This window comes from Saccopteryx leptura, chromosome 5, assembly GCF_036850995.1.
Source record: "Saccopteryx leptura isolate mSacLep1 chromosome 5, mSacLep1_pri_phased_curated, whole genome shotgun sequence".
Classification (NCBI taxonomy): Eukaryota; Metazoa; Chordata; class Mammalia; order Chiroptera; family Emballonuridae; genus Saccopteryx; species Saccopteryx leptura.
The window spans coordinates 3,120,669-3,145,024 of record NC_089507.1 but is presented as its reverse complement, the minus strand read 5'-3'; the positions used below and the strand labels follow the sequence as shown (position 1 = coordinate 3,145,024).

The 24,356-nt window shown below is 60.8% G+C and overlaps 1 protein-coding gene across 1 annotated transcript in view; it reads left to right on the top strand.

Annotated features, from left to right (window-relative positions):
• The window catches only part of SORCS2 (sortilin related VPS10 domain containing receptor 2), a 352,373-nt gene that overhangs the window by 225,467 nt on the left and 102,550 nt on the right, over window positions 1–24,356 (top strand). The window contains exon 3 of the mRNA XM_066385291.1: window positions 23,725–23,824. Coding sequence (XP_066241388.1) covers window positions 23,725–23,824 — 100 coding nt within the window. The remainder of the gene's footprint in view (window positions 1–23,724; window positions 23,825–24,356) is intronic.

The following is a 24,356-nucleotide window of genomic DNA, read 5'->3' as shown; positions in this document are numbered from 1 at the left end:
TCAGATATAGCCCATGTAGAATCTTCTGTCCCCAGCACAGGAGATGAGATAGAGATGAGATGCAGATGGAGCTGGAGCTGGAGATGATGGAGCTGGGGAGATGGAGCAGGAGCTGGAGGTGGGGCTGGAGGTGGAGATGATGGAGCTGGAGATGGGGCTGGAGGTGGAGATGATGGAGCTGGAGATGGGGTTGGAGACAGAGGTGACGAAGGTAGAGACGATGGAGCTGGAGCTCGAGATGATGGAGACGGGTACAGGCTGAGATACAGGGAGAAGGACAGATACAGCTGTACCCACTGATACCGACGGAGACGGGTACAGACTGAGGTACAGGGAGAAGAACAGATACAGCTGTACCCACCGATACTGACGGAGACGGGTACAGACTGAGGTACAGGGAGAAGAACAGATACAGTTGTACTCACTGATACCGATGGAGACGGGTACAGACTGAGGTACAGGGAGAAGGACAGATACAGCTGTACCCACCGATACTGATGGAGACGGGTACAGACTGAGGTACAGGGAGAAGAACAGATACAGCTGTACCCACTGATACTGATGGAGACGGGTACAGACTGAGATACAGGGAGAACAGATACAGCTGTACCCACCGATACTGACGGAGACGGGTACAGACTGAGATACAGGGAGAACAGATACAGCTGTACCCACCGATACTGACGGAGGCGGGTATAGACTGAGGTACAGGGAGAAGAACAGATACAGCTGTACCCACCGATACTGATGGAGACGGGTACAGACTAAAATACAGGGAGAACAGATACAGCTGTACCCACTGATACTGATGGAGATGGGTACAGACTGAGGTACAGGGAGAACAGATACAGTTGTACCCACCGATACTGATGGAGACGGGTACAGACTGAGGTACAGGGAGAACAGATACAGTTGTACCCACTGATACCGATGGAGACGGGTACAGACTGAGATACAGGGAGAAGGACAGGTACAGCTGTACCCACCGATACTGACGGAGACGGGTACTGACTGAGATACAGGAGGAACAGATACAGCTGTACCCACCGATACTGACGGAGGCGGGTACAGACTGAGATACAGGGAGAAGAACAGATACAGTTGTACCCACTGATACCGATGGAGACGGGTACAGACTGAGATACAGGGAGAAGGACAGATACAGCTGTACCCACCGATACCGACGGAGATGGGTACAGACTGAGATACAGGGAGAAGGACAGATACAGCTGTACCCACCAATACTGATGGAGACGGGTACAGACTGAGATACAGGGAGAAGAACACATACAGCTGTACCCACCGATACCGACGGAGACGGGTACAGACTGAGATACAGGGAGAAGAACACATACAGCTGTACCCACCAATACTGACGGAGACGGGTACTGACTGAGATACAGGGAGAACAGATACAGCTGTACCCACCGATACTGATGGAGACGGGTACTGACTGAGATACAGGAGGAACAGATACAGCTGTACCCACCGATACTGACGGAGGCGGGTACAGACTGAGATACAGGGAGAAGAACAGAAACAGCTGTACCCACCAATACTGACGGAGATGGGTACAGACTGAGGTACAGGGAGAAGAACAGATACAGCTGTACCCACCGATACCGGCGGAGATGAGTACAGACTGAGATACAGGGAGAAGAACAGATACAGCTGTACCCACTGATACTGATGGAGACAGGTACAGACTGAGGTACAGGGAGAAGAACAGATACAGTTGTACCCACCAATACTGTTGGAGACGGGTACAGACTGAGATACAGGCAGAAGAGCAGATACAGCTGTACCCACCGATACCGACGGAGACGGGTACAGACTGAGATACAGGGAGAAGGACAGATACAGCTGTACCCACTGATACCGACGGAGACGGGTACAGACTGAGATACAGGGAGAAGGACAGATACAGCTGTACCCACCGATACCGATGGAGACGGGTACAGACTGAGATACAGGGAGAACAGATGCAGGTGGAGGTGGAGACAGACAGGCAGAGGCAGGTGCAGGCGGGGGTTGGATGTAGCCACAGATACAGAGAGAAACCACCACGTGTTCCTCAGCTGCTAACAGAGCACGGATGTTCACACAACGCACACTGAGCCCAGCAGACTGGTCTGGCCCGCTGGCTTGCTAGATATCACATTTCAGCATTTCTCATTCTGAACTCCACCAAGAGCCACCGTCTGGAGGCCAGGTGTAAGCAGCTTCTCTCAGTAGTGGGGGTGGCTCTGATGCCCTCCCTCTCTGGCTCAGAACCCCGTGGTACCACACTGACCCCCAGGCCGGGGCGGAGAGGAGGAGCCAGTGCTGGTAAAGCTCCCACAACTGGCCTTGAACTCTCTCAGGCCTCACCCTTGGTCCTGCCTGGGTCATCCCACTGCTCTCCAGGGGCCAGTGGCGAGGGCCACCTCCCAGTGCAGCCTCCGGCATGACCGGGACCCTGAGTTCTCTCCGAGCTCAGCCGCCAGGAGGGGGTTGGGAACGAGGTTCCTCCTTGAGGATCTTTCTACTGCATGTGCCTTAATATGGACGTGTGGGTGTTTGTCAGCAGAGTTCAAGCCCAATGCCTGTCCCGGAGGAACTCAGGACGCGGAACCCAGAATGTTTTCAAGTGCTTTTGGTACTCAGTTCAGCATTTCTCTTGTCCTCGTGACTTTGTTGGGAACAGAGAATGGCGAACACAACACAGAGATGTATTAAGTGTCTGTTGGGTGCTGGGCACTAGCTCCTTTGATATGTATCAGTTCATTTCATCTCTCATTATAACCCTTAAGAACTGTTCATTTTCTAAACTAGGAAACCGAGCTCAGAGAAGGACACTGCTGACAACATTCAGTTAACACAGGGTCTGTGCTGGGATTTGCACCCATATCCGTCCGACTCTGGGTCCAAGGGCTGGTGACAGGTACAGTCCCCCGGGGCCCCACACTCAGCAGGGTTCCACACTAGCTAAATGCTCTCCTGTCGCCCTTTTGAAATTCCCAGGTTTGCACAAGAGCCGGCGTGTCCATGTTCTCCCGCGCCCTGTGGATCACGCAGCCAGTGTAGCCTGAACTTGGAGTATTTCCGTCACGACTGCCTCCTTCGTGCCCTGGTGTAGCTTGGGCCTGGTCCATCGGGGACCACGGGAGACCAGTGATGAGCTGGGCAGCTCAGGGGTCAGCTCAGGGGCCGTCTGGTGGTCGTGGGGACAGTTTCTTCTGTGAAACTGGGGCGCTCAGCTCTTTCTGGGAGCAGAACAATGGTGTGAGGGCAGTCGTGAGTTCCCATTTCCCAGGGGGGCAAAGGGAGACTCCAGGACCAGGATAGACCCCCAGGAGGAAAGGGCTTTGCGGGTGAGGAAGCAGGGTGAGGTGAGAAGAGGAACTGGTCTTGTGGGATGGGGCTGGGGGAAGCCACCCTTGACCTCCAGACAATGACATCCCCGCCCCGCCCCGCCCCCGCAGGGCTTCAGAAGGAAGGTTCCTGGTTCAGCCTGCCCGTCCTCACACAGGGCAGGGGCGCTGGGGCCCAGGGACAGGCATCTGGAGCCAGCGTGTGGGGAGAGGAGCCCCCCCACACACACCCACCCCAGAGCTGTCCTTCCAGACCACCAACTCCCGGGAGGCAGCTGCCGTCACTGCTGCAGGGACCGCGAAATTACATCTCTCTCAAAACGCTCCTTTCTTCCCTTTTTCTTCTTCTTAATTTGCCGTGACTAGAATAACCCAGTTTATCTTCTCGTTCACCCTTGACGGGGAATTTAATTTAATAGACTGTAACCGCAGGGCCTCTGATCTCCAGACGCCGTGTTTATTTGCCTTATTAGCGTGGATGTGATGTTTGAAGGAAATGTGCAGACATCCTGCGAGGTGGGTTTCGACCGGCGGGGTTGTGCAGGGCGCTGGATCGCGACGGGCGTGGACCAAGAGGCCTTCCATTCCCGCGGGGTCGCAGGACCCTGCCATCGTGCGGGAATGACAGGGAAGGTCGAGCAGTCGACGGAAGGGGGCTCTAGGCTCCCCCTGCTTGAGGCCCCGAGACAGGACGGGTGTCCCTCCCCTCCCCAGAAGTCAGCATCTCTGTGTGTGTGTGGCTCCTCCTGCCGGCTTGCCCCGGGAAGGACCCCTGCCCCGACATCCAGTTATCAGGTTCGCCAGCAGGGCTGAGGGTGGAAATCAGAGGTGCTCAGAATCTGAAGTGTTCTGTTCTGCAGGTAATGTGCCCAGGAGATGCAGTCTGGGTGTGGAGTCCTACCACGGGGCCTTTGCATGTGCTGTTCTCTTTCCCAGACACCCACAGAGACCAACCCCCGTGTTGTATCCCAGTCTCTGTTCAAATCTCACCTTATTTGGGAGGCATCCTGGGCCATTCTCCCAGAAATAGTGCCCCCCCAATTCTCTACTTGTTTTTTTTTTATTTTTATTTATAGTACATAGCACTATGTGACATCATCCACTTATGTACTGTTTGACTGCCCCCACGAGAGTGTCACCTCCCTGGGACCAGGTGCTCTGGCATCCAGTCACCTACCAGAGAGGGGCGAGGCCCGAACCAGTTCTTCTGCTTTCCCTGCAGCCAAGGGGAGATGGCTGCCACCCATTGTCCCAGACCCTTGTGTATGGGACATCTTCTGTTGGGATCATCTCAGGAGAAAGGGAATGGGGAAGGGAGAAGGGGAGGAATGAAGGAGGAGATGGGTCATACAGAAAATCAGAGACAGAGAGAGACAGACAGACCAAGAGACACAAGGACAGAGCCGCCCTCTAAGAGAAGCCCTCAGGGACATAGACGTGGAGGAATGGATGTGTGGAGATGCCAGCACAGAGACAGACAGAGAGAGGCACTCTGGGAGAACGTTTCCGCAGAGGAGGGTCTGGGCCGCCCCGTGGAGGTTGCCGGTGCTCTGGGGGCCTGGAGACAAGTGTGAACAGGGTGGGGTGAAGGATGGGAGGGCTGGTTTCTTTGCATTGCTGGAAAATGCCCCCCTCCCCGCTCTGTCTCGAATCCCAGCCAACTGTCGACTGCTCCTCAGAAACTTCAGACGAGCTTTGGCCCGGCCTGGTGCCAGCCGCGAATCTGTCCTCAGGAAGGAACCTCCGCCGTCCCCCTGGGCCCGAGCCCCCTGCGTTCTCCCTCAGCAGGTCCTGGTGAGGTGGCACACCGCTGTGGACGTGTGCCACCCTCCGGCGTGGGCAGCAGGGCGGCACCGCCCACTCGTTCCTGGGCTCCCTGTGGAGGCTGCCACAAAGGCCACGCTGGTGTTTTTAAAAGAGCAAAGTCGAGTCACATTCTGGAGTCGACCCAATAACAGGTCCTGGGATCTGGGAGGCGCGAGGGTGACGTGAGCAAGCATTAGAGTCGAGCGACTTTCCAGGCCGTGTGGTTGCTAGAAGTGCATGTGGTCACTCAGTCACTCTCCAAACGTCTCCTGTGCTCCTAGAGGTCAGGGCCTCCACAAGGTACAACTGTGACCCCATCTCAAAGCCCTGCCCAGGGCCAGACACATGGCAAGTACTTAGTAATGTGTGGTGTTGGGGTTGGATGGATGGGGGGAGAGGGGGAGGAAAGGAAGGAGGGAGGAAGGAAGGCACAAAGGACAGGTAGGTGGTGGATGGATGGATGAGTGGACGGATGGATGGATGGACAGTCATTGAGGGAGGCAGATGGAAAGGGTCCCCAGTGTCTTGGAGTATGCGAGGTAAACAAACCCAGAACGCCATGAGGCAATGCTCACAGGTTTGTAGCATGGACCCCAGGGAGGGGAGGGGAAGAGAGAGGTGGGGAGGGGAGGGGAAGGGAGGGGAGGGGAAGGGAGGGGAGGGGTAGGGAGGGGAGGGGTGGGGAAGAGAGAGGAAGGGAGATGAAGGGAGGGAAGGGGAGGAGGCATTGTGAGGGTGCCCTCCCAGCACCGGCTCCCTCTGACTCCATCCTGACCACCAGGTTAATTCCTGCCCCCTGGCTTTCCACGGGCAGGACCTGAGAGAAGGTCTGCCCCCTCCCGTCCTTGGCCACCAAGCCCCATCCGCCATCCTCACCTCCCTCTCTCACGTTGTGCCATGGCAGGAGTGGCCCTCGTGCAGGTCTGGCTGTCCCCCACGCGTCCCCGAAGGTGAGGGATCCCACACCTCTGTGAGGCCAGAGCTCGGCCCGTGGGAGCTTCCCTTCCAACCCCAGAGCCCGTCCTGTGGGCATCACCGCTCAGTGGCCTCGGGGCTGGGGCTGAGCCACCACCGGTCCCCACGCCTCCACGTGTCCCTTGTCCACGGGATTCTCGCTGCGCCCTCCTGGCCGCTGAGCTGAGAGGCCAGAGGTGAAGCCCCGGGTGCACTCTCGGAACACAGGGGGCGCTGGAGGGGCCACACCCACAGCCTGCACGCAGGCAGAGGGGACGGCGTGGGCTGGAGTCTCCCAGGCTGGCTCCCCACGCCCCTCCTCCCTCCCTCGTGGATTCTGAGCCGGTCACTTCCCTCTCTGAACCTTGGTGCTCTCGTCTCTCAAATGGGACCCGATGAGGTCACAGTGACACAGAGCATGTTGGGAAAGTGCGATGTCTGGGGAAAGTGTAAAATTACATGATTTTAAAAACGGTGGCGCAGTGGATAGAGCGTTAACCTGGGACGCTGAGGACCCAAGTTTGACACCCAAGGTCACCTACTTGAGCGTGAGATTATAGACAGGACCCCATGGTTGTTGGCTTGAAGCCCAAGGTCGCTCGCTGGCTTGAGCAAAGGGTCACTGTCTCAGCTAGAGCCCCCCAGTCAAGGCACATCTGAGAAAGCAATCAATGAACAACTAAGGTGCTGCAACTATGAATGGATGATTCTCATTTCTCTCCCTTCCTGTCTGTCTGTCTGTCCTCCCCACCACAAACAAACAAACAACAAAAAACACAAAACAGTTTTGCTGTGGGTGAGTGGGAGCTCCAGCCACACCTCCTGGCCAGTGGCTGGCAGGGGCCCCCACACCCCCTACTACTGAGGTGGCACTGGGGGCAGAGGCTGGGTTCCAGGAGTGGGTGTGGAGGAAGGGTCCCGTTCTCCCTGCACAACCCAGCTGGGACAGCTGACTCCTGAGGCTGACCAGAGCCGGGTACTGCTGGCATCATCCAGCTAGTGCCCCTGGGCACAGGGAGGCTGGCATGCTTCCGTTACATACCAGCGAGATAGGCTACAGCAGACACAAAGTGAATTTTATAAGTTTTATTGCAGACCTGCACAGGGACTGCAGGCAACCCATGCAAGGGAGCACTGCAGCCCCCCAAACCTGCACAGGGGATGCAGGTAACCCACACAGGGGAACACTGCAGCCCCCCAAACCTGCACAGGGGCTGCAGGCAACCCACGCCTCCGAAGAGACTGGGGCACTGCATCCCCCCCAAACCTGCGTAGCCAACAAACTGCGCAGGGACTGCAGCCCCCCAAACCTGCACAGGGACTGCAGCCAACCAAACCTGCGCAGCCAACAAACTGCACAGGGACTGCAGCCCCCCAAACCTGCACAGGGACTGCAGCTAACCCACACGGGGGCACACTGCAGCTCCGAACTTCTAAAATGGCTCCTTTTTATAGGGTGGCTAGCTAGGATGAACAAGCATCATACAGAAGCTGATGTGGCTGTTAGTCATTGACTAGGGAGGTCATGCGCAGTTACGGGGGGGGGGGGGGGTATTACTCAGTGGAGAATTTCAAACATAAACTTCTGATAAGGGTCTGAACTCTTTGTTCTCGGCGTCACAGGGACCTTGTACACTCTTGGCAGCCCCAGCATGTCAGTACTCCTTGAATCTAACACTTCCAAGATGCGGGGAGCCCAAGGGAGATGAGGTCCTGCTGGTGGGGTGCGACTCCCAGGCCTCCGGGACCCCCACGTGCCTCCCAGGAGAGGACCCCAGCCTGAGGCAGCGCTGGGCCGTCCCCCCGCCACCTGCCCCAGCTCCCCTGGCCCGGGGCTGGAACAAGCGATTCCGTGCGCCCGCTAACGGATGTGCCTCCGCTGGGGACGGCTTCGCTCACCATTTTCAAACGCTCAAAGGCATCTTGTCATTGTTCAGCTGTCAAATGGGATTCTTAAAGAATCGGAAAAATATGTTCTGCCCATTCCACCTCCGTGGGTTTCTTTGCCTGGAGAGCCAGTGCATTAAGTTATTACGGGTGCCGTGGGTGGAGGCCGCAGGATCGGGCCGTGCGGAGGGCCCCCCGCAAGAGGGAGGTGGGGGGGCCCGCTCCTCAGAGCTCTTGGCTCTCGCAGATGACGATGATGGAGGTCGGATGGACATCTTTCATAGATTTCAGCACACTGTCACCTGCTGTCGGCTGGGGCCTGGAGCAGGAGACACGGTGTCGCCGGGCCAGGGGACAGACCCACAGGGAGCAAGCAGTCGCTGGTGTCTGTGACCAGGCCTGGCAGCGCCACGGCCCAGAGCAAGCCCAGCCCAGGACACACCTGTGGGCCCCTGACTGACGACCCAGGTGGCCGCACTGGGCAGTGAGGGAGGGACCTTCCGTGGGTGGAGCAGAGCGCCCCTATGGGGAAAGGAAACTTGACCCAAGGAGAGCAGAGGGTCAGCCAGTGGGCCCTGCGGGCAGGGAGCGTTTTGCAGCTTCCGGGCCGAGGGTAAGCGGACACCGGTGCTGTCTTCCCAGTGGTGGGGGGAGATAGCCCCTAAACCCCTAAACCGCATGAGTGTATCAGGTAGCAGTGTGTACCACGGATGAGTCAGGCAGCATTCGGGGCAGAGGGTCATTCACAGAGTGGCCCAGGACCCTCCCCAGCGAGGTCACATTGAGCAGAGCCTAGATTGCGGAGAGCAGCCCATCCATGTGGGAATCCGGGAAGGCAGACAAGTGCAGTGACTGACGTGTGGGTACCCGGGAAGGCAGACGGGCGCAGTGACTGACGCGTGGGTACCCGGGAAGGCAGACGGGCGCAGTGACTGACGTGTGGGTACCCGGGAAGGCAGACGGGCGCAGTGACTGACGTGTGGGTACCCGGGAAGGCAGACGGGCGCAGTGACTGACGTGTGGGTACCCGGGAAGGCAGACGGGCGCAGTGACTGACGTGTGGGTACCCGGGAAGGCAGACGGGCGCAGTGACTGACGTGTGGGTACCCGGGAAGGCAGACAGGCGCAGTGACTGACGTGTGGGTACCCGGGAAGGCAGACAGGCGCAGTGACGTGTGGGTACCCGGGAAGGCAGACAGGCGCGGTGACATGTGGGTACCCGGGAAGGCAGACAGGCGCCGTGGCGTGTGGGTACCCGGGAAGGCAGACAGGCGCAGTGACTGACGTGTGGGTACCCGGGAAGGCAGACGGGCGCAGTGACTGACGTGTGGGTACCCGGGAAGGCAGACAGGCGCAGTGACTGACGTGTGGGTACCCGGGAAGGCAGACAGGCGCAGTGACTGACGTGTGGGTACCCGGGAAGGCAGACAGGCGCAGTGACTGACGTGTGGGTACCCGGGAAGGCAGACAGGCGCAGTGACGTGTGGGTACCCGGGAAGGCAGACAGGCGCGGTGACATGTGGGTACCCGGGAAGGCAGACAGGCGCCGTGGCATGTGGGTACCCGGGAAGGCAGATGGGCGCAGTGACTGACGTGTGGGTACCCGGGAAGGCAGACGGGCGCTGTGGCGTGTGGGTACCCGGGAAGGCAGATGGGCGCAGTGACTGACGTGTGGGTACCCGGGAAGGCAGACGGGCGCAGTGACTGACGTGTGGGTACCCGGGAAGGCAGACGGGCGCAGTGACTGACGTGTGGGTACCCGGGAAGGCAGACGGGCGCAGTGACTGACGTGTGGGTACCCGGGAAGGCAGACAGGCGCAGTGACTGACGTGTGGGTACCCGGGAAGGCAGACGGGCGCAGTGACTGACGTGTGGGTACCCGGGAAGGCAGACAGGCGCAGTGACGTGCGGGTACCCGGGAAGGCAGACGGGCGCAGTGACTGACGTGTGACGTGTGGGTACCCGGGAAGGCAGACAGGCGCAGTGACGTGTGGGTACCCGGGAAGGCAGACAGGCGTGGTGACGTGTGGGTACCCGGGAAGGCAGACAGGCGCAGTGACTGACGTGTGGGTACCCAGGAAGGCGGACAGGCGCAGTGACGTGCGGGTACCCGGGAAGGCAGACAGGCGCAGTGACGTGTGGGTACCCGGGAAGGCAGACAGGTGCAGTGACGTGTGACAGCGCATAGGCAGTGTTGTCAGCCAGGGACACTCACCGGAGGGTTGGTGCCCAGAGTTTTTACTGGGGGTTGGTCATGTAGCCTCGCGGCTGACCTGCATCTCCATCCTCTCTAGTGGTACAGCTCATGCCAACTGGCTGACCCAAGACCCTGCCATCAATCACGTTAGCATAGCCTGTCTGGTTGGCCCGACGCCTCCGGAACCAAAGACACTCGTAATAATATGCAGGACCTTTCAGGGCTTAGAGGTAACCTTCCTGGAGCTGGTCAGGGGCCAGACTTGTCTTTGGAATGTGTAGGGTTTGGACAGCCCAGGCCTGCTGAGTCAACCCCTTTCTGCACAGTCACCAAACATCTGCTTCCGGGGGGGGGGGGCAGGGAGCAGAGGTGGAGGAAGGGACTGTCTGGGCCCCGGCCAGCTGCTGTGCTGGGGTCCACGACTGTCACCTCACTTAACTCCCCAACAGCCCTGCTGGGAGGTGGGTCACATGGTACAGAAGGGACACCTGAGGTCTGGTAGGCTGAGTGTCAGCCTGTCACTAAGCCCCCCCAAGAGAGTGTGACATGGGCCGCCTGCAGAGGGCCCTCGTGGCATAATGCTGTCCCTGTGGAGGGTCTGTAGAAAGCTGGCCAGGGGGTGGTGTGGCACTCCCCAGGGCTTGCCACCTGCTGGGCCCGGAAGGGCCTGGAGTGGGTCCCAGAACGCTGCAGGGCCCGCCTCGCTGTGTAGTATCAGCTGAGCCACTCATGTTCCCAAAGCCCTTGTGTCAGCCCCCAGACTGTCTGTTCTGCCGACTCCCAGGGGCTGCTGGGGGCAGGGGGGGAGGGGGGCAGCCACTGCTGCTGCTGCAAACTTCCCGGGCTCAGCAGAGGGAACCCTTGTCTCAGTGCTTGTCATCGGCCCACACGTTCAGCTGATGCAGTTTGAAGAAACCTCAGGTGTTGAAGGTGTGAGCGGTTCAGTTCCGTTCTGTCTTCCTGAGTGCCGGTCACAGTGGGGGGATGACTTCAGCATCTGCCCTGCAGCTGTTAGACTTGAGTATCTGCCTAAGACGGACAGAACAGCCTGGATAAAGGAGCACTGACCTTGGGCCAGGAGGCCTCAGTCAAAGGCACTGCCCTCAGGTATTCCGGCTGCTGTGTGACCTTGAGCAAGAGATTACCTGCCCTTCTCTGGGCCTGTGAGAGCTCATGCAGGGCCTCAGCAATGCCTGTGACCGTGTGTCTGGGTGAGAACTGTCATTCACTTATTCGTTCCTGCATTCATGCATTCCTGCATTCATTCATTCATTCCTGCATTCATTCATTCATTCATTCCTGCATTCATTCATTCATTCATTCACTTATTCATTCCTGTATTCATGCATTCATGCATTCATTCATTCCTGCATTCATTCATTCATTCATTCCTGCATTCATGCATTCATGCATTCCTGCATTCATGCACTCAACCAACATTGACTGGCCTCACTACATGCAGAGAGCTGTCCACACACAGTCCTGGCCTCTGAGGTGGATCCAGGGAGCAGAAAATCCACCCGTGGTGAAACAGGTGTTGCAGGGCGCTGTGGGCGTGCAGAGGAGAATGAGGGGAGCTCGTGGGGACATGGGGAGGGTCAGCAGGCCTCTGCACCTTCCGAAGGCTCCCCCACGGGTACGGGGCTCCTCACTGAGCCCTGTTTTCCTCCTGTGCAAAACAGGGAGCTGCTGGGCACTCACTCTGTGCGCTCTCCAGGGCCTTCCACTGCAGGGACGCTGGCTTTACTCTGACGGGGCTAGACACACTCTGGGGACTGCTCAGAGGGGGGTTTGCATAATCTGGGCGATGAGGAAATGAGGGTCGGTGGCAGGAACAGAGAGAACTTGGGGCCCCTGGCTGGCACCACTTTCAGGGTTCGAACAGCTTTGAAACACAGGCTGTGGGCGGACCTGGTGGCACCCGTGGTCCTGGTGGCAGGTCCTGTCCTCGTGCAGCAGACGATGACAGAGCCCCACAGCAGTGCGTGAGCGCAGCAGGTCGGCGGCCCCTGGAGGCACCAGGCCTCCGTGTTCCTCTCCTGCCCTAGCCGGGCCTCAGAGGGAAATCCCCAATTCCCACGGAGCCTCGGCCCTCTCGGGGGGGTCCTGGCCCCAGGTGGGTCCCCCCCTGCTTCCACATCGGGAGGTACCGACTGGAGAGGTCTCTTCCCCCAAACCATGCCCTCTGGGAAGTGGCCGCTGGTGCATGTGGGGGATGCGTGTGGTGGGGGTGACGTTCGTGGGCTCAGAGCCAGCTGGCCAGCGGTCAGACGCAGTTCCTTCACCTATGATTTGACCTCTCTGTGGCCCATCTCCCCCTCTGAGGAGTGGGGTGCAGCGGCTCACCCTTACCTTGTAGGGTGTTGGGAGGGTTAAGTTCATACAAAGCACTTAGCGTGGACGTTGGCACCGGGGGAGAAATGACGCCGAATGGTGCGTTACTGTCATTATCAATATGAGTACCACCTGATATCAGAGACACACAAGGTAAATCTCAGGAGAATTTGCCTGATTTGTCCAGGGTTCAACATCAGAAAAGGATAGAGGTAGAGGCGTCTGCCAGCCGGATCTCCCAACGTCAACCCTGGGGGCGGGGGCTGTCCTGGGACCTCCTGGGACAAATGAGAGGCCAGGTGCCAGAGGAAACCAGGTGTGGGTGTGGCCTGCCTCTTTGAGGGAGGAAACGGTTTGGGAATGCAGATCTGTAGGTCTTGGCCTTAGCTATTCAGCTTTGTCATTGAATCAACCTTTGTTGTGTCTGTGAACTTTCTGCCTTTGAAAAAATGTCAACCAGAAGTCCCGAATGCTTAGAGCACTTCTTTGATCTTGTACTGGGATGGGCCTTGTGGTCGCTGTGTCTTAACGGCTTACTTAGTTTTCCTACTTGGTATTGAAATAGTCCTCTCAACCCTGAAAAACAGGGTTCCCCTCCAGACCACCCAGCTCTCCTCCCCTGCTGTCTCCTTCCTTCCACTCTTCCTCTTCTTGAAACCTCCCGATACATCATCCCTGCCGCCTTTGGCAGAAGCCGCGTGGAGAGTTAACGGCTTCTCAGAAAGCCGGTGTGAGTCTCAGGTTCTAGCATCTGGGAATTGGCATTAAAAATGTTCCAGTTTGGTGCCCGGACCCCCCCTAGGAATATATGAGGAGTCTCATTTTTAAAATACTGAGCTGGAAGAGATTCTTGGATCTAAGAACACATTTAAAAAAGAGAAAAAAAAGCCACACCGAAGTTTAGAGCATCATGGAGGTGCAGGTCCTGGGAGTTGATCCAGGGTGTGCTAAAGCAATGGAGACGTTGTTTCTAAAGCGGGGGTTGTAATAGCAACACATAAGAAGGAAGGTGCATTTGCGATGCACAACATTCTTTTCTTCTTGTTAGTTTGTAGCTCTTTTCTGCTGTTATTGTTCCATTATTTTTTTTAAAATGGTTCCAGGAAGAGTGGAGGAGGAGTTGGAAGGGAATTTTATTGTTTGCAGATTGCTAAATTTCAGGAATTTTTCTGAGGGATACTCATTCCAGGTCAACCTGGCCCAGCCCCGGGATGGCTTTGATGCCAGGCCTGACCTCCCTGACTGTAGCTCAGCCTGCTTGCTGGAGTTCCCAGCCCACACACTCCCACAGGGAGGCCCCTGCTGGGCTGTGTGGCCATCAGAGCTGCGGCATGTGTCCGAAACGAGTCTGTTCCTGTTATTATTTCTCTTCTTCTGTGTGGGTGCTGCCGATGTGCAATGACAGCCTGGGCTTTCAAGGGGCCTGGCACGCTCCCGAATCATTGGTTCTGCGGAGCATGGGTGCCCCCGCGTGCCACATTCCGGGCAGCGGCAGGAAGAAGTTGGAGCCTGGCAGGGCCTGTCCCCGGGCAGTGACCCGTTCCTAGGTGTGCAGGTAGGTCCCTCCCGACAGCCCCCATGGTGAGCCACACCCCTTCCTCCGGTCTCTCTGCACCCCCACCCACTCAGGGTCACCAGAGCCTGGCCGCCACCTGGGCGTGAACCCAGCCTGGCCCTTCCAGCTCCCCATCAGACACAACTCCCCCCTCATAACCCAGAGGGCACGGTAGCATCCTGGCTGGTCCCCGGCTTGCTTCTCAGCGGGCCCCGACACGGTGTCCGTGCAGCGGTGGGCTTGACCCGCAGCCCGTAAGGGGTCTGGGGGAGCCCCTGCTCCTCCCTCCCGGCACCCCCCACTGCTCATGGCCCGGCTGGTCCATGTGGGCTGGGGACGGCTTGGCACCCCACCGTGGCCCTTGGGAGTGCGCCTGGCTTGCAGAGTGACTGCAAAAGCAGGGACATGAGCTGGAGGTGGACGAGGCCTCGTGTGCCAAGGTGAGCAGCGGGCAGCTCTGTCCACTCCAGGAGAATGACCAGGGACACGGGCCTCATGTGGCCCCACTGGTTATAAACCAATTCTAAAGACCCCCCCACCCCACCCCAGTTGGGAAAAGAGCCATTTATTGCAAAGGGCCCACCTCGGGTCATCTTGAACTCTCCAGAAATAAACCCGGCAGAACCACAGTGTCCCCTTCCGTCCACGGAGCTGGCGGTCTGTGGAGCGTGGACAGTTTAGACCCCAGGTCGATGCAGAGAGCCCGGGAGGTGCCTTCACTCGCGGCATCTCCGTTTCCTCCTCTGCACAGCAGTCGTAGTCGGGATGGAGATGAGATAGAGAAACTTTCCCACCAGAGGCTTAATCCCGGCCGGGAGCAGCCTCCACACGGCACGGCCGGCTGGGCAGGGTGAGGGTGCTCAAGGGGTCTGTGTCCGCCTGGGCTGGCTCGAAGGGTCTGTCCGCCTGGGCTGGCTCGCCCGTGGCTCTGGGCCTCAGCCGCCCTTCCCCTCTGCCAGGGACTCGTGTCCACGGTCCCTCCCTGCTGCTGCCCGGGCCGCCTCTGCCCTGCAGTGGGGGTGCCCATCGGGGGCGCCTCCTGAAACAGCCGCCACCCCAGTGGGCCAGGGTCCAGTGCCTGCCTCCTCCTCCTTCCCCTCCTGGCTTCTCTGCAAGGCCTCCCAGGACTGCCCAGGGGTCCGCAGGTGTTTACCTCTGTGCTGGGTAGCCCCTGCCCCAGGCTGCGTGGGTAAACTCATAATAACAGGGCTCCCTGAGTTGGGATGGGCTGTGGTCAGTGTCCAGTGGCCGACCCGTTAGAGAGCATCGCTCACCAGATGCTGCTAGAGTGGGACACGGAGTCAGGAAGGCCCGGCGTGGTGGGAGGATGCCACGCCCTGCGTGCACCGCCAGGGACACCAGCGCACCGTCCCTCGGTCACAGCCCGCTGCAGAGCAGAGAGCACGGACTCAGCGCCCAACAGCCTGGCCTTCAGCTGAGTTTCCTGTAGTTGCCAGGGGGTCCTGGGCACATCACTGCATGCTCCTGAGCCTCGGTTTCCGCACCTGTGCAATGGGACCGTGACCCCTCACGTGAGAAGGTGTCAGCGTGTCTCAGCAAGTCCGGGCCCCTCTCCCCCCCCACCCACAGTGGGGGCAACCCCTCTCTCAGGTCCGTGATTTCTTCCTTCAGCTTGAGGCAGGATAGTACGAAGGTAGGATAACTCCCGGGCAAGCGGAATGGGGAAACTGAGACAAGATAATTAAACAAGGCCAAACGATGTGACCAATTCCCATGCAGCCAGCGAATCGCAAGACCTTGCCCTCCCCAACCAAGGACACCTGAGAGCAAGCTGTTTACAGCGCTGCTCCCTAACCAGAGAGGAAACCGCTTGAATCACCCTGGTCAGGGAGACAGAGGAGAGAGGCCCAGTTAGTGTCGTTTGTGCCAGACGCGCCCAAGGACGGATGAGGTCAGGGGGACAGACAACAAGAACCCAATTAGAGCCAGACAGACCCGGGATGGAGGCGGAGCAGTGACGCTGACCAGACGGTGGCCCCGAGCTCCCCGACGCGCTCACTCGCGTTCCGATGAATCAACACGTCGGAGGACACACCCGGAATACTGATGACTACTCTGTGAAGACCCTGCCTGGACACCTCCCCCAGGATTCCCGCCAGCTAAAGAGAGATAAAAACCCGCAGGACAAAGGAGGCCAGTCTAGAGCCTGCTCATGCTTTTTCTCGGGCAGGATCTTTTTACTTCCTCTCTCCTAAACTCTGAGGGTCACCCCCACCACCATGAGACGTGTACCCCAGGAGCAGGGGGCAGCGGCAGCTCGTCCCAGGCTCACCCCTGAACCCGTGTCCAAGGCCCCCTTCCCTCCGACTTCCCAGCGAGTAGGCAGCAGCCCCGCCCTGGCTCTCTGCTGCTGCTGCTTCTGCCCGAAGCCCGTCCTGGTCCCACTGTCCCCAACTGTAATAAACGTCCTCTCAGAGTCACCGGGACTCTTTCCTGCACGGAGTCAAGAACCCACCGGCTGCAGGCCGGCCCGAGACAGACCCGCTCCAGGCCTGGTTCCCTGGTTCCCTTTGGGTGACGAGCTCGCCCGCCTCGCCCGAGTCCATCTCCCACTCCCCACTCAGAAACTCAAGCCCTGTTCCGGAAACTTCTTGAACGACGTGACGTGCCCCGTGCCGCCTGTCTCTCTCTTCTGTTGGCTGCTCCCGAGAAGGTCTTGGGGCCGGTCGGGCAGTGGATCAAAGCCTCCTCATTCCTGCTCCTGTGGCGCCCTCTGTCCCTACGCGCCCGCGTGGTCCTGCGTGCTGTCCGCATCTCACGCCGCCGTGGACCTACTCGGAGCGCGACCGGAGCTCAGGACCCGCCTCAGCTGGGAAAACACGTCCCTGGCGCTCTTCACCCTCTCTGTGTGGGAGCGCGCGGTGGACACCCGGGTGACCAGTGCGTGTCCCGGCCCTGCCATTGGATCTCATGGGGGTCTGTATGGGTCCTTTCCCAGGCTGGGGCCTCAGGTCCCCCCCAACCCCGCGCCCCGTGTCACGTGCTGGCGGTGATTCTGATCTCGGGAGCGGCTGTGGGCTGTGCTCCTGACGCTCTGCCGACCACCAGGTGCATCGGGCAGTGGATCAAAGCCTCCTCACTCCTGCTGGGGCCTCAGGTCCCCCCACCCACCCCGCGCCCCGTGTCATGTGCTGGTGGTGATTCTGATCTCGGGAGCGGCTGTGGGCTGTGCTCCTGACGCTCTGCGGACCACCAGGTGCAGACCACGGGCCTGTCCCGGAAGTGGGGTCCTTAGGGCGCATGCGCACAAACACCGCGCCCCTGGCTGCACGCAGGCCCACCGGAAGCGGTTGGTGTGACGTCAGCGCCCCTCGGGCGGCACAGTGACGCAGAGACTGTGCCCCCGCCTGTGACTGTCAGCCCCACTCCACCTGCGCCCCTCACCCCGACTCTCACCCCACCACGGTATCTGGGGTCTCGCCCCTTGTGCAGACAGAGAAACCGAGTCTCACAGAGGCCCAGGCCTTGCGTGCAGGTGCACCGGCTGCAGAGGCAGGCACCACCTGTTACCTCTGTGTCTTCTCCAAGGTCGCCAGGGGGAGACAGGGAGACAGGCTCATCTGCCCAGGAGAGGGGGCAGGTGGGGGGGGGGCAGGAGCTGAGCACATGTCCCCACGAAAGAAATAATTATGGAGCGTGAAAATGGTTTCATCAACTCATTTTTTTTAAAAGTGAGTCTGTACAAACAGTGGGCTGTGAAGCAGCCTGTTTGCAAACAGCGATTTCCCAGCGGAGCTTGCCTTCTTTGTTCCTGTTCGCCCGCTTCTAGAGTCCGGTTCTCTTATTTTTAATCTGAATAAAGGTGGATCGGAAGGATCGCTTTCCAAGTTGCCGAACGCAGTTAGAGGAGCTTGGAGGTGGTGTGGGTATTGAGTGCTAGGAAGGGGGCGGGGGCACAGCGGAGGCCGCAGTGACCACTGTTTCTCTCCCTCTCTTTCTCCCTCCCCCCTCCCTCCCCCCTCTCTGCTCTGTCCCCTTCTGGACACCTGAGCGCTCAAAGGAATTTTGACTCTGTCCCCAGCAGGCAGGTTCAGGGGTCACTTGCTAGTGCCGGAGCTTAGACGAAATCGAATCCAATCCCCGCATTTTCAGCGTGGGGCTGCCCGCTCCCCTGAGGTCACACAGCTCCGGGTCTGGTACCGGGAGAACCTCCGTAGGAATCCAGACAGCACTGGGTGCCAGCTGTGGTTCCTGGGTGGCCCTGGTGACCGCTGTCCCCACGCTGACCTGGTGATCGGTGTGAACTTTGGGAGGAGGTGGCATTCAATCCAGGAGTGGCACCCTGGGGATTTAAAACAAGAATCAGGACATGTAAGGTATTTAATTTGGAGTTACCCTCGTCTGGGATAGGTGGCCTTTTGTGAGTAGAATAGTGTCCCCTCCAAATGCAAGTCCACCCAGAGCCTCAGAATAGGACCCTTTGGGATACAGGGTCTTTGCAGATGTAACTCGTTAAGGATTGATCGGAAGTCATTCTGGATTTGGGGCCGGCCAACCAGATGGAGATGTGGACACGGACATAGGGAGAAGCCGTGTTGGGGACCTGTGATGTGGCCACAGGCCCAGGAGTGCTGGGAGCCCCCAGGAGCTGGGAGAGGCTGCCAGGGTCCTGCCCTGGAGCCCCCCGAGGGAGCATGGCCCTGCCTGCACTCGGACTTGAGACTTCTGGCCTCCAGGGCTTTGAGAGGATATGGCCCTGTTGCTTGAAGCCCCTGTTTTCAGCGTTTGCTACGGCAACCCTGAAGCCCCAACTTAAGCCCACCCCCACCCCATCCAGCCTGGATCTCTCCCCTCTTCCTACCTCCTCGCTCGCTCCGTGTTATCTTGTCTGGTCGAGTCCCGCTGCCCGCGCAGGACTGCAGACACTCAGGAAAAGGTCGGCAGGTGTTCTCAGTGCCGTGGACGGACGGGGAGCTTCAGAGCTCACAGAGACGGTCAGCCTGGGAACATGGCTGTCGTCGTCCTTCCTGCAGGGAGACGCCACTCCGTGCACCACCCAGACCCCCTTCTCTCTCCGGGTGCGTGCTTTCCGGGGCCCCTCCCACTCTGCCTCGCCACCCCCATCTCTGTGCCCACAGACGCGGGCCGGGAGCCACCTGCTGGAGTCGTTGGGTTCCTCTGACCGTGTTCCCATGGGACCGACAAGGCCATCCGTCACCAGGCGTCCAGCACGTCCCCCCACAGGTCACCCCGGGTTTGCAGCAGGGCCGTCACATGCTCTGAGAGCGGGATGCTCACCTCAGGCCCCCCGCAGCCCCCGGCACACGGGGAGAGGCAGGGAGACGCCAAGACAGGGCGAAACCGACGGTCAGTATCCGGCTCCGTTTTTTGGAATAAGTCTTCGTGATACAGACACCGTCGCTGCCAGACTTACTTATTTGAATTTATTGGAGCAACAAATAAATAGCCTGGGGGAATGATGGGGTGAGATACAGACACTGGCAGCCCTCCAGGAAAATGGGGTCTGGGCCAGGGGTGTCCCCGGGAACTGGCCTCCCAAGGGACGCTGGGCGGGCAGGTAACAGGCAGGGGCTCACTGGTTAAGGGCACGTGACCCTAGCCTTTCTATTGATGGGGAACCCAGATACCCCTGATTCCAACCCTCTGATGCCTCAGAGGAGAAGCCAATGCCCACACCTTACGTGTGACTAGGGAGCCCCCCAAATCAGTAACAGTGTGGGGTGTGGGTCCGGACCCCCCAAGCCCCCGGGCTCTGAGCAAGCCAGACTCACGGAGCCTCCCCGCCTCCCAGGGTCAGGGGACTCCTCTAGCGGGTGCCCCCACCACAGCGGAAAGCGCGCTGAGAACTGGCTCATCTTCGAGCCCTGTCTTGTTTCCCAGTCTTGGTGGGTGCCGGGTGAGCACGCTTCCGCCTGGGGGGCTGTCCTGCCCCCACACCCCAGCCCTCAGTCCCCTCTGGGCAACAGTGCCCCATCCTCGCTCGGTGTCACCTGGTGTCACTCTGGCTCCTCCCTCGACCCAATGCCCTAACACCTCACCCATCCCAAGTCCTCTGACTGCACCTCCCAGACAGGTGTCCTGTCCCTGCTCCGCCTGCCTGCCTCTGTCACCTGTCCCACCGCCCCTGCTGGCTGGCTCTGTCACCTGTCCCACCGCCCCTGCTGGCTGGCTCTGTCACCTGTCCCACCGCCCCCGCTGGCTGGCTCTGTCACTTGTCCCACCGCCCCCGCTGGCTGGCTCGCAGCAGCAGACACTCCTTGCCCACACGTGTAGGGCGTCCAGGGGTGGGCGGGGCGGGTTCCTCCTCGGGGCTCGGGGGGCACAGTCCGCTCGGGGCCCCTCTCTCTCCCAGCGTCTGCTGGCAGCCGGCCATCCTTGGTCCCTCGTCTGTCTGCCTCTACCATCACGGGACGTCCTCCCTGTGTCTGTGTCTCTGTCCGAATTTCCCCGTTCTCTGACGCCCCTCCCTGGATGAGCCCCCCCCTCCAGTGGGACCCCTTCTAACTTGACTCCATGTTCAAAGACCCGGTTTTGAAAGAGGCTCCTTTTCCCAGGGTCTGGGGTGGGGGGCATTTCTCCCAGCCAGGCACACAGCACTCTCCCCCCTTCTTCCTCCTCTGTGTCCCTGTCCCTGGGCCCTCCTGTCACTCTCTGGGATGGCACTCTGACGGCCGAACGCTGTCCACTCTCTGTCACCCTCCTCCCCTCGCCCCCCAGGATGCGGGTTCTGGGCAGCAGGGCCCAGGGCGGACGTCCCCTGCGGCAGGGACCCTCAGCGCGTGCCCTGGGAGGACGTCCCCTGCGGCAGGGACCCTCGGCGCGTGCCCAGGGCGGACGTCCCCTGCGGCAGGGACCCTCGGCACGTGCCCTGGGAGGACGTCCCCTGCGGCAGGGACCCTCGGCGCGTGCCCTGGGAGGACGTCCCCTGCGGCAGGGACCCTCGGCGCGTGCCCAGGGCGGACGTCCCCTGCGGCAGGGACCCTCAGCGCGTGCCCAGGGCGGACGTCCCCTGCGGCAGGGACCCTCAGCGCGTGCCCAGGGCGGACGTCCCCTGCGGCAGGGACCCTCAGCGCGTGCCCAGGGCGGACGTCCCCTGCGGCAGGGACCCTCAGCACGTGCCCTGGGAGGACGTCCCCTGCGGCAGGGACCCTCGGCGCGTGCCCTGGGCGGACGTCCCCTGCGGCAGGGACCCTCGGCGCGTGCCCTGGGAGGACGTCCCCTGCGGCAGGGACCCTCGGCGCGTGCCCTGGGTGGACGTCCCCTGCGGCAGGGACCCTCAGCGCGTGCCCTGGGTGGACGTCCCCTGCGGCAGGGACCCTCAGCGCGTGCCCAGGGCGGACGTCCCCTGCGGCAGGGACCCTCGGCGCGTGCCCAGGGCGGACGTCCCCTGCGGCAGGGACCCTCGGCGCGTGCCCTGGGAGGACGTCCCCTGCGGCAGGGACCCTCGGCGCGTGCCCAGGGCGGACGTCCCCTGCGGCAGGGACCCTCGGCGCGTGCCCAGGGCGGACGTCCCCTGCGGCAGGGACCCTCGGCGCGTGCCCTGGGAGGACGTCCCCTGCGGCAGGGACCCTCGGCGCGTGCCCTGGGAGGACGTCCCCTGCGGCAGGGACCCTCGGCGCGTGCCCTGGGAGGACGTCCCCTGCGGCAGGGACCCTCGGCGCGTGCCCTGGGTGGACGTCCCCTGCGGCAGGGACCCTCGGCGCGTGCCCAGGGCGGACGTCCCCTGCGGCAGGGACCCTCAGCACGTGTCCTGGGCGAGCAGGTCTCAGCTGGCTCCTCCGGCAGTGGGCTGAGGGGCGGGGGAGGGGCAGTGGATTCCGGGGTGTCTGGGACACAGAGACAGAACCAGTGGCAGGTCTCAGAGATGTCCTGTGAGGGGGGGAAGAGGGGTCCGGGGGCCCAGGGGTCGCTTCTGTGCCTCGGGCCGTAAACACAGCCGGTTGTTTCTGGGGTTCTAGGCTTTGCGGGGTGTCTGGATCAAGCCTCCACTCGTGAGAAGATCAGTTCTCTGAGGTTTGAAGAAGTCATTTCCTAATCCCACCTCCGGGGGCTCTCTTGTCCTCTCCCGTGGGTCCTCCCTGGGCAGGCCAGGCCAGGGTGGTCAGAGCACCGAGGGTCCTGGCCTGGCCCCTGGGGGGCCCCCGAGGGCATCAGGAGCTGGGAGAGGGAGAGGGGAGGGCTCCATCCTGACCTGGGAGGGACCCTGTGACCTTGAGGCCTGGGAGGCACCTGACCTCTGGGGCCATGGGGCCATGTGGACACTAAGCCCTGAGCCGGTGAGACTCAGTTTCACTTGAAGATTTAGGGGGTGGGAAATGTGTTCCCGTGGAAACCACTAAGGGTTTATTATGGGGCGGAGTTAAATACTCTGGGGGTGGGGTCTTTACCCTGAAGCGGTGCTAGGCCTGCCCGCTGGGCCCCCAACAGCACTGGGCAAGTCTGAGAAGCATGGGCACCCCCCCATGGGCTCAGGGAGGGGGAGGGGCTGCTGAGGCCACATGGTAGACACGGGCCCACAGGATGCTGGGGTCTGAGGCCTGGAGCACAGGCTCCCCCAGGTTCCAGCAGACTCCCCCTCACATAAGCTGGGAACTCGGCCCCTGCAGGCCGGTCTCAGCGGTGACGAGACCAGTGATCAGGTGGTGGACAGGCTGCAGGGGGGGCACAGGGGAGGGAAGCCTCTTCTCACGCCTGTCCCCGTCCCTGTCCCCACCGTGGATTCGGTTCCTGCCCGTCGGAAGATGGGGAGGCTCTCGAAGCGTCCCGGAACCCACGCTTCTGCATCACAGCATCCTCGGCACGACGCACTCGGGGTCACAGTGCGTTTTCGTGGGGTGATGCTAAGGACCGTCGGTTTCAGGGTCGCCGGCACTTAAAGCTCCCGCGTGGAATCAATTCCACATCCTGACCTGCTGTGTCCGTCGCTTCCGAGCGTAGATGTGCAGCCGCCCTTGGTGACTTCTCTCTCCCTCCCTCGCGCTGTGGGCTGGGGGTCGGAGCTCTGGAGGTGCCCAGCGCCCTCAGGGCACAGACCGGAGAGGCGGCCCGTGGGTGGGGCACCGGCGTACTGGGGGGGAGCCAGCCTCACGGGGCTCGGGTCTGATTACTCAGCACTGGACATCCGGTGCCCGTCCTGTGGGTGCGTGGTCAGGGTGGGCAGGGGAGCTCAGGGTCCAGAGACGGGCTGCTCGGAGGCCCCCCAGCGAGCCGGAGTAAACAGGGCTCCAGCTCTGTGTAGGGTTTCGGTCGAGAGCCTCTGCCCTCTGAGCCTCCTCCTGGTCCTCCGATCATCTGAGTGGTGGCCGCAGTGACACGGTCGTCTGCCAGGGTTTGTCGAGGAATGAGGGACGGAAGGACCTGGACGCGTCAGGCACGCGTGAGGCCCGTCATGAGCAGCGGCATGCGGGTGTAGCAGAGGCAGAAACGAGGGGAGGGCGCGGCTGTGGACCGCCGAGGGGAGGCAGCTCGGCGGGGGGACTGGCTGCCGTTCCTGAGGGGAGCCCGGTGCCGGGACAGGACGAGGGAGGACTGCGTGGAGGGTGTCTGGGTGCTGCGCCCACCCTGACGTGCGGCCCGTGCTGCCGGCCGTGTGGGATCAGGGTCCATCTGCCCCTCGAGGGGCAGGTCACTGACGGCTGTGCTCCTGTCCCCCCCAGGTCACCGGACTACGGGACGACCTACATCAAGCTCACCCTCCAGCCAGGCTTCACGACCATCATCGACACCTTCTACGTTTGCCCGAAAAACAGGAAGAAGGTAGGTGCTCCCCCGGGCGCCATCACCACGGCCGGTCCTGCGGGGAACGCTGGCCGCTGGCCGCTGCTGCCCCGTCTGCCTCTCTCTCCGGCGTCACCCAGACCACTGCGCCTGCACGCATTCTGCTGAGCGAGTTTTAAGTGACCCACAGAGCCTTCCGGGAGAGGCGCTGTGTGCTGGCCGGTGCTCCGTCGTCTCTGCCCCAGGAGGCAGCGCCCTGGGCACAGAGAGGAGGAGTGTGGGTGCTTGTGAGGATCGAGGCTCCCGTGCCAGTTTGGGGTCCTCCCAGGCAGGGATAAGCATCCCCGCTCTGCGGCAGGCTTTTCTGTTTATTGGGTTTCAGTTCGGCTTTGCATTTTCAGCTGAGCTTTGCGCTCTGTATTTTTGGTCTGAGTGTGTTTCCATCCTCGCCGTCTGCTAACTGGGGGAGGGGCAGTTTGTTGCCTCAGGGCTGCCCCGTCCCCACCAGGTTCCTGAGAGGCCCTTCTGCAAATCCCTGCTGGCCTGCTGGCCACCTGGGGGCCCGTAGGAC